Here is a 9,804-nt window from a genome sequence, read left to right as displayed (position 1 = left end):
ACGTCGACCCATCTCATGCCCATTCCCATTTCACAGAAGGAGAAAACGAGGCAAAAGAGTGAAGTGAAGTGAGTGAAGAGCTAGTGAAGAGCTAGTGGACTCCGGATTTCCTTCATTTCTTTCTTCCCCCGTCGCACTTTTTAAAAAAAATTTATTTAATTAATTTATTTTTGGCTGCATTGGGTCTTCATTGCTGCGCGCGGGCTTTCTCCAGTTGTGGCGAGCGGCGGCTACTCCTCGTTGCGGTGCGCGGGCTTCTCACGGAGGTGGCTTCTCTTGTTACGGAGCACGGGCTCTAGGCACGCGGGCTTTAGTAGTTGCGGCTCGCGGGCCCTTGAGCGCAGGAGTTGTGTCGTACGGGCTTACTTGCTCCGCGGCGTGTGGGATCTTCGCGGACCAGGGCTTGAACCTGTGTTCCCTGCACTGGTAGGCGGACTCTTAACCCCTGTACCACTAGGGAAGTCCGCACCTTTCTGTTTCCGCTTCCTACCCTCAAATCTTTCCTATTCGGAGGGCTACTCAACCTACGGTCCCCATCCACCAGTCGGAGGCGCATCGCCACTTTAAGGGGCAGGCCTCTCACCTCCCTGACCTCGCCCCGCCCCCTCCGCGGCCGCACTGCGCCTGCGCCACGCGCCGGAGACCTGGGGTTGGGCAGGGCCCAGTTCCGTGCAACTTTCAAGTGAGTTGCAAACTCCGCCCCGAGGACGGTGCAGGTGTCCTGGCACACTGGGGCCGTGGGTACCCGCACGAACGCAGGCTGCGATCAGCCACCTCTGGCTCGGGACCCACAGCGCCCCCGGCAAGGGCTGAACGCCTGGTTCTCCGGGGCAGGAAGTGCGGGTCGGAGCGTAACTGCCCGAGCGGCGGGGCGGAAGAGCGTGCCGGCCGGTACCGGCTCCCAACTCAGTTCCTGCCTGACCCGGCCCGCTGGTCTCCCCATTCTTCAGGCTTCCAGCACTGAGGAGTCAGTGGGCGGTGGGCTCCGCCTCCACCAAGGGGCAGCCCGAGCGCCCCTGTGGTTTCCACACCTCCACTGTTAATCCCATCCCAGCGCAGGCGTGAGCGTCCCTCTGGGCGTCTTCCTGGCGGAATCTCCCTTCGCTCCCGAGACTGCAGGATGGTGTCCTGGATGATCTGTCGCCTGGTGGTGTGAGTATGGCCGCTCAAATACCCTCTCTATCCCTGGATGTCAGCCCACACCTGGGGTGGAAGCTGGGAATGTCTGGTGGAAAAGGGGGCTTTTCTGAGCTACGTCACACCTTTCCCCTCCCTCCGACATTCACCGCAAGGTTTAAGGGACCTGCGGGCCTGTACAAGGCATTGGGCACCGTGTGCTGGTCACCTCGCACTCAAGCCTACTTGGCTGATGGCGACCCCCTGCAGTCACACACGTACTGCAGGCAGGTGAGTGGGACGGAGGACCACAGGCCGGCCAGCCACCCCTTGGCAAACACAGGATGTGGCACGTTGTGGGCAGAGAATCCAGGTGCCGGCTTCCCATCTGAGCAGTCAGTCACGTGACCCACCATCCTGGCCCCAGCTTCCCCACTCTGTCCTACTCCTCACCTGGCTGGAATATCCTTGCCTGCAACCTGGCAGTGCCAGGTCTGGTGGCCCTGGGCCTGATTGCACGTCCAGGGGAGGGAACAGCCTGGTGCTCTCATGGCTCAGAAGCCTGCCTCCCACTCACTTTGTGGAGTGGCTGGCTGTGCTCTCACTGCATCATGCACCCATGGGCCACTCGTGCAGGCCTGGGCAGGCTTGGGATGTTTGTAAACAGCAGGGTGGGGAGGTGGCCTCCAGGGCACTGACTCAGGTGCAGGTCGTGCAAGCCAAGCGGGAAGAACAGGGCAGGCACTGCCACCTCGAACGTGGGGTGCGAGGGAGGCCGCCACCTGGCAGGGGTGTGGGGAGTGGCGCCCCTCACACTCTCCCTCTGCTTTGGGGGCTGCTCTTCAGGCTGGTGTTTGGGATGCTGTACCCAACTTATGCTTCCTACAAGGCTGTGAAGACCAAGAACATTCGTGAATATGTGAGTGCGGGGGTGGGCAGGAGGGCTCAGTTCAGGTGGGGGGACCACAGCCTTGGGGGTGTGGTAGGATTTGGCGAGGTGGGGGAGTCTGAGCTGGCCTCCCTTTCCTCCAGGGGTATAATCTGGTGGCGTACCCTAGAGCAGAGTGGGTGTGGATGGAGGATGGGCTCTTGGGATTCTTTGCAGGATCTTGTGGGTGCAGCCTGTTGGGGTGGGTACAGGAATGAGTGGCAGCTTCTCAGAGGCAACTTTCTAAGGCCAGCCAGGTGCCAGGGGAATGCAGTGGGACGGGCTTTCTGGAATCTCGGGGCTGGGTCAGCCCGGGACAGGGGATTTGGCACTGCAGGCGCAGCTGCTGGCCTCTGACCTCTCTGCCCGCCCCTCCCCGTCCAGGTTCGGTGGATGATGTACTGGATCGTCTTTGCACTCTTCATGGCAGTGGAGACCTTCACAGACATCTTTATTTCCTGGTATGGGCACTGGGGTTCTGTGGGCTGCGGGGAGGGGGTGGTCCTCCCTGGCCTGGCTCCCTTGTGGACCTTACCCGCTCTGCTCTGACAGGTTCCCTTTCTACTACGAGATCAAGATGGCATTTGTGCTGTGGCTGCTTTCGCCCTATACCAAGGGGGCCAGCCTGCTTTACCGCAAGTTCGTCCACCCATCCTTGTCTCGCCATGAGAAGGTACCGCAGCGGGAGGCAGGGCGGGCAGTGTAGGAGTGGGTGTGAGGCGAAGAGCCCTGGACTTGCAGCTCAAGACACTGGGGACACCTAGGCTCTAATCCCAGTCCTACTGCTGTTTAGCCATGGGGCCTTGACAGAGCCTAGCCTTCCTCCTCTTCTGGGAAAATCAAATGGGGACACATGTGAATGACCTTTAGGGGGTGTGAAACACCAGCTGGAAGTTGGTTTGGGCATGGTGGGGGGAGGCTGGAGCACGGCCGATCGTTGAGGTGTAGGATCCGGTGAGTGGATGGGGAGCCCTGTGCTCTGTGGGTGGGGTGGGCTGGGAGGCGTGGCTCCCAGTGATTTCTCTGGGCCACAGAGGAGTGACTAGGGCTGTGCGCCTGAGCTCTCTTCCCCCCCCCGCGTGTCCACAGGAGATCGACACCTACATCGTGCAGGCCAAGGAGCGCAGCTACGAGACGGTGCTCAGCTTTGGGAAGCGGGGCCTCAACATTGCCGCCTCGGCTGCTGTGCAGGCAGCCACCAAGGTGCCCTGGGCCCCAGCCCTCCCCCATCCCCACCCCAACCCCCAGGGCCTTTTGAGCGAGTCCAGCTGTCTGTCAGGGAGCCGAGAGATCGCAGCTGTCCAGGCCGGGGGAACAGGGGCGAGAGGTGACAGGTGGGGTGTTGGCAGGAGCACAGAGCTGGAAGTTCAGACTTCCCTGGCTCTGACACTGACCGTGAGTGGCTGCTCTTGGACCCTAGGCCCTACCTTCTTGCTGGCGCCACAAAGGCACAGGGCTAGGAGGTTGCCATGTTTCTTTCGGTTCTGAGGCCTGTGCCCCAGGGATTGCTTGCAGGTCAGCCTTGATTTTCCTGGGCAGCTCCCCTGGTTGAGGCCCCTTCCTGCCGGGAGCCCTGCCCCCCTCCGTCAGGTGGTGCAGCGGATCCCACTCTCTTGCAGAGTCAGGGCGCACTGGCCGGAAGGCTGCGGAGCTTCTCCATGCAGGACCTGCGCACCATCTCCGATGCCCCTGCCCCCACCTACCAGGATCCCCTCTACCTGGAGGACCAGGTACCCCACCGCAGGCCACCCATCGGTGAGTGGACAGAGGAAGCCAGAGCTGTCCCGAGAGGGATGGCTTCCTCCAGGCCAGCTGTGGCTCCCGCCAGGGCCAGAGGAAAGCCTGGCTCAGCTGGCCCCAGGCCTTCAGACTGTGTCCGTGCCCAGCTTTGCCTCCCGGCCTCCCTCTCCTCCACAACAGGGTACCGGTCAGGGGGCCTGCAGGACAGTGACACCGAGGATGAGTGTTGGTCAGACACAGAAGTGGTCCCCCAGCCATCAGTGCGGCCCCGAGAGAAGCCTCTGGGCCGTACCCAGAGTCTTCGTGTGGTCAAGAGGAAGCCGCTGGTGCGGGAGGTCAGTGGTGAGGAAGGCACAAGGGGAGTGAGCTGCCCTGGTGGCCGCCTCAGCCCGGATCTCTCACGGGGTGCCTGCTCTCTCTCCCCACAGGGCACCTCGCGCTCCCTGAAGGTTCGGACGAGGAAAAAGACCACGCCTTCAGACGTGGACGGCTAGGGTCTACGGAGCCTGGCCCAGTCTTACCTCGTGCCCTGCAGGGCGTTGGGACTGTTTGGAGGGGACCTCTGGCTGCATATCTGGCCTGCCTGCACCAGCTGCCCGGGTGCTGCCCTCCTGACTCTTGCTGTCGGTTACGGGCCGTGTGTGGGGCTGCACCCATCATGCACCAAAGCAGGCTGGGCTCAGGGTTTTATTTATTGTCTTCCTTGCCGCTCTACCTTCCCAGGTGTGGAACCAGAGCCCTCCCCAGACCCCTGAAAAACGAAACCCAAAGCCCACCCAGCTGTGTTCGTTCCTTCCTGTCCTTCCGAGTACTTCAAAGCCTTCTCCAAGGCCAAGTGTGTGTCCTGGTTGTATGGTTTGTGTTGGTGAATGAGGCCAGGTTTGCGGAAGTTTTGATAAATAAATGCGTCAAAGGGCTCTGTCCCTTCTGGTTTGTAGTCCCGGTCCTCACAGCACGTGTTATTAAACAGCCTGCCCCAGGCCAGTCTGGGCCTGGTGCTGAAAGGCCAGACAGACTGCCAGAGGGGCCCAGTGTTCCAGGGCAGGTAGCCATCGACAAATCGCTGTGATGCGGCAAGTACTATTATGGAAAGCTCTCGCGGACCTCTGAGAACACGGATGGGAGAGTGGCGGGGAGGGGGGCGCGGAGGGGCAGTCCAGAGTCTAAGAATGCAGTCCAGAGGGGATGGGATCAGGCCTTGACGGGAAGTAGAAACCAGTGGGAGCGAAGGTGTGGAGGGACCTCAGGCAGCACGATAATCTCATGGGGATTAGCTAAAGCTGTGTGGAAGATTAGGGCTGGGGAGGCCGATTTCCTCCAAGGGCCTGCCAGGCCTCTAGGCAGCTCCCGGTACATTGAGTTCGTAAACTCTTATGTTGACAGGAGCTTTGCACCTCTGCGGAGTGGCCGTGAGAGGGCAGCAGCTGCCAGGGTCTGGGCTGCCCCCAGCTTCCAGGTCAAGGAGGGCGGGGCTTGGAGGCTGGCCTGTCAGCTAGCTGGCTGGAGGGATGATGCAGGACTCTGGCCCGGCCTCCAAAGGCCCTCCCTGCTGCTCGTGGTCATTGGTCATCAGCCAGTCCCATCCACGAATCTCCTCTGTTCTGAGACCCAGGCTGTTTGCTGGCTCCACTCCATCCCCTACTCTAATCCCTGGGGCAGCCAGTGCCCAGCCCTGCCCTCTCCTGCCCCTGGATGCTGGTCTTACTGTACTGTCCCTGCGCTGCTCCCCTCTCCCACCCACATGCCTCCTCTTCTTTCCCGCTTTCGATTAAGTCAAGAGATGGGTGAGAGTGTCGGGTAGGAAGAGGGGAAATGGAGTGGTCACCCGGAGTGACCTGAGGAGCGTGGATTAACTCTGGGCATGGGGATTATCCGAGTTTATTTGGGAGAAGTACTTAATCTGCTGGGTGGCTTAGCTCCTCATGGATTGGTGTTCAATGACTTCCTATGTTGGTGTTCCCTTGCATCATGGGGTTGATTTATCTCTTCATTTATTCATTCAGAAATCTTTATTGAGCATCTCCCAGGTACCAGGCATGTTTCAAGAAACTGGGGATGCAAAGTCAAGTGAGAGCTAACACCTAGAATGTGGCTGCCCCAGCAGGGGCTACTCTGAGCCCCCGACATATATTAATTTAATCCTCACAACAATCTCATGAGGTACATACTATTATTATGATCTCCATTTCACAAATGGAAAACAGGCACCGAGAGGGCAAGTAATTTGCCCGAGGTCACACAGCTAGTAAGTGGCAGAGTTGGGCTTGGAAACCAGGCAGTCTGACTCCAGAGTCAGTGTACTTAACCACTGTGCAGAACTAGAGTAAATGAGAAAGTTTCTTGCCTGGGAGGCAAGGAGAAGGAAACTAGCAGTTATCCAACATTGATTCTGGGGACTTCCCTGGTGGCGCAGTGGTTAAGAATCCGCCTGCCAATGTAGGGGACACAGGTTCGCGCCCTGGTCCGGGAAGATCCCACATGCTGTGGAGCAACTAAGCCTATGCGCCACAGCTACTGAACCTGCGCTCTAGAGCCCGTGAGCCACAACTACTGAGCCCACGTGCCACAACTACTGAAGCCCGCGCACCTAGAGACCGTGCTCCGCAACAAGAGAAGCCACTGCAATGAGAAGCCTGTGCACCGCAACGAAGAGTAACCCCTGCTCATCTCAACTAGAGAAAGCCCGTGCGCAGCAACAAAGACCCAACGCAGGCAAAAATAAATACATTTATAAAGAAACATTGATTGTTTGTCTGACCTCGTGTTGGGCATTATAAATAGATGATTTCCTTAAATCCTCCTGTCAAGCCTGTCAGGTCGGGGTTATAGCCATTTTACAGATGGAAGAACTGAGACTTGGAGAGGTGAAGCAACTTGCCCATGATTGTGCCGCCTGTGGGTCAGGGCCCCATCTCCTGATGCAAGTCTGTCCAGAAGTCGCCTTGGTGGGGGTGGAATGGCAGAATCCACACCCCTGAACCGAGAGAGAAAAACAGAGGAGTGTATGATAAATGGACAAAATGAGATAAAAACTGAAAGTGGGGAGCAGCTGGGGGAGGCCTGAAGGTGCCGGCCGGTGAGGGAGTTTTCCTGGGAGCTGGGGCTTCACCAGCCCTCATTCCTTGGATGGGGCCTTACAGTGACAGGCAGGGTCACTTGGGCCCCGGGGCTGAATTAGAGATGGTCCCTGATGGCTATCTTAGCCCCACCCTCCTGGCTAGCCCGGCTGCCCCGCTGCTCCTATTTCTATCTGCAGAACGCATCACTTTCATTCCAACATTGGCCTCCAGGCCTTTGCTGCACTGCATGTATCTCCTGTGCTCCCAAGAGTCTTCCATCCAGGCCGACGCGGCCTTCCTTCGTGATCTGCTTTCTCCAAGAATCCTCCCCTGACTCCAACCCCTCCTGAGGATCCTGAGGCTCCTGACCTCTGGCCCACTCACCCTGTCCTGGGGGCACGATGCCGTGGGCTGTGCTCATGTGCCCGTCGCCCCCTCCGCTCCCTCCGCTCCCTGGCCAACCAGACTCCCCTAGGCCCCAACTGCTTCTTGCTCCCCACCTCATCAGTCTGGACTCTCTCGTGTCTCCATGCTCTTCTCCGGTCCCCCAACACTCTGTCCTATTCCTATTTGCCCTCTGAACCCCACTCAGACATCACCTCCTCCAGGAAGCCCCCTCTGTAACCTTCCCTTTGCCCTTGGGGTTGATTGCTCACCTAGACCACGCTGTCTCTGTGCTTGCATGGACTTCTATTTTTGCCTTGAGCACATCGTATTTCCCTCCCCACCACATTGTGACTTCATAATGAATAGATGTGCGTCCTACTTTTGTATCCTGGCCTGGAGCAAATGGTGGTTTAGACCAAGTGAAATATTGTAGTACGTGGTGAAGTACTTATTCCCTCATTTCTGAGCTAAACATCACCCCCTCTGTGATGCTCCCCTGATTTTTCCAGGCTGGGACTGGAAGCACCTTGTTAACGTTTGTTAACATGCCCGACTCCAATCGTTACCTGCAGTGCCCAGCACAGGGCCTGACACCTAAGGTGCTTCAGGGAATGTTTGCTGGTAAAAGAACATGGACCAAGTGAGCAGAAGCTCTTTGAGGCCGGGGATGACTTTGTACATTCATCTTTGTACCCTGCATCTCCTTGGTGGCCATCACAGAGCCTTGAAAATGCCCAGGTCTCTGTAACACATGTTTGGCGAATGTCTGCTGCAGTTGTTTGGATTCCAAGACATCCTGGGGCCAGAAGGGAAGGGGCAAGGAGAATTCCAAGTTCTGGACAAGCACATGTGATCCCGGGACTGGGGCATTGGGTGTGGGCTGGGCTTCCCTCAGAGCCTGCCCTGTCCCTCTGAGAATCACTGACACATCTGCCCAGCACCATCTCCCTCTGCATGGGGTTACTGGCCCAGCCCATGCCCTCTCTGGCCTGGCTCCTAGGGGAAGGTTAGGCCTTGCTCTGGCCTACCCACGGCCCCCCACCTTCTATTACTCACCAGTGTGCCCACTGTCTTCCCAGGCAGAATCACGCCGGGCACTGGTAGGGAGATGAAGAGCCTAGGCTAGTACCTTGGAAGCACGCACCTTTGCTTGGCCCAGGTACCAGCCCTGCCTGATTTGCGCTCGCTCTGCCCTCGCCATCCATCTTGCCTGCTTCTGAGGGATGCCCCCATTGCCTCCGAGTTCCCAGGAGCAGGTGGACCCTCATTCCCAGCCCTCCCTTCTCCCTCCGCCCCACAGCCCAGCTGTCCCTTGGACCTTTCTGGTGGCTCCTCTCTTTCCCTACCTCTTCGGCCCCTCCCGGTCCCGGTCCCCCTTCCCCACTCTGGCCTCCAGGCGCACTAGCCCCACTGCTGCATTTTTCGCTCCCACTCTGGGCGGCAGCAGTGTGGTTAGCCTCTTGTTTCAACACAGCCCTGGCCCAGGCTGAGTTGGGGCGTCATGACTGGCACTGCCCCACCCTTTAAGGGGTTGAGGAGGTGAGCACTCCGGCTCTCGCCCCCTTGTCTCCCGCCCAGCATCAGGGACTGGGATGCCCTATAGCTGGGTAGGCGTAGAAGCCCCGGCAGGAGGGTGAGGCCCACTGCTTAGGAATTCCCGGGGGCCAGAGCTGGGTTACTAGGCAGAAGGTCCTGAGCCCAGGGCGGAATGAGGTAGCTTTCTCTACCAGGGTGGCTGGATTGCAGGGGAGGGAAGGTTGGGCGGAAGGAGAAGGGGCATTGGTGAGGTGCAGACTGAGAAGAGGAACTAGGTCAGAGATGTGGGTGGGTGGGTGAGAGGGGAGGGGGCATCTGCCGCGGAGCTTCCTCCTGGCTCCAGAAGCATCTCCACACTTCCCTGCCTCTGCCCCTCTCCCCAGGTCCTGGGAGAATTCTCCCCGGTATTCCCCCCTCCCCCATGCCCTCGCCCCAGGCGTTGCCACAAGGATGGGGGTGGGGTGGGGGGAGGCCAGCCTCAGCTGTCTGAAGGATGGAGGGGCTGGGGAAGTAGGGCTAGGTGCCCAGACGGCCGCGTGTGTGGGAGGGGATGTCCTCAGATGCCCTCCACCCGGCAGTCCCCGCTCTGACGTGTGGGTGCCCCCCCTCTCCCTGCCCGGATTAGTGGCAGCTTGGCCTGACTCTCCGGGGCTCCTTTCCCCGCCCCCGCCTGCTGCCCTCCCCTGGGCAGGGGGCTGCTCCGCCCGAAGGGCACTTGTGCTTTGCCCAGGTAAGGGGCTCTGGGGACAGCGTGAGGGCAGCTGGCTCAGGAGTGCTGCTGCGCGTGTCAGTGGGAACGTGTGTATCAGCGTGTGTGTGTCAGTGCTCTTGAGGGGTCGTTGCGGGGCCGGAGCGGACCCACGCGAGTCTGGGGGTGCTGGTCAGCTCGCCTGTGTCCACGGATCCGGCACCGCGTCCACACGTTGCGTGGCTTTCCTTCTGTTTGTGTCTTTGTGTGGCTCCTCAGATCTGCTCTGTCCTCAGGCACAGAACAGCTGGCTACAAGGGCTCCGTGGGCCTGTGGCATGGGCTGTAGAG

At 59.4% G+C, this 9,804-nt stretch overlaps 1 protein-coding gene across 2 annotated transcripts; it reads left to right on the top strand.

The window, feature by feature from the left end:
• Positions 1-631: 631 nt before the first annotated feature.
• REEP4 (receptor accessory protein 4) lies at positions 632-4,698 on the top strand. Of its 2 annotated transcripts, XM_024747718.1 has the most exons (9): positions 632-682; positions 1,055-1,152; positions 1,963-2,035; positions 2,429-2,505; positions 2,597-2,717; positions 3,134-3,247; positions 3,664-3,799; positions 3,965-4,119; positions 4,213-4,698. In XM_024747718.1, exons 2-9 carry the CDS (start codon positions 1,121-1,123, stop codon positions 4,276-4,278), a joined length of 774 nt encoding a protein of 257 aa, XP_024603486.1. In that variant the 5' UTR covers positions 632-682; positions 1,055-1,120; the 3' UTR covers positions 4,279-4,698. The 2 variants fall into 2 exon arrangements, with proteins under 2 accessions (XP_024603486.1, XP_024603485.1); XM_024747717.1 differs by lacking the exons at positions 632-682; positions 1,055-1,152 and having other exon boundaries at positions 1,175-2,035; positions 4,213-4,484.
• The last annotated feature ends 5,106 nt before the right edge of the window (positions 4,699-9,804 follow it).

Source organism: Neophocaena asiaeorientalis, unplaced genomic scaffold (assembly GCF_003031525.2).
Source record: "Neophocaena asiaeorientalis asiaeorientalis breed wild unplaced genomic scaffold, Neophocaena_asiaeorientalis_V1.1 scaffold429, whole genome shotgun sequence".
In the NCBI taxonomy this organism is placed as follows: Eukaryota; Metazoa; Chordata; class Mammalia; order Artiodactyla; family Phocoenidae; genus Neophocaena; species Neophocaena asiaeorientalis.
Note: the sequence above shows the minus strand (reverse complement) of the source record. Positions and strands in the feature narration are given on the sequence as shown.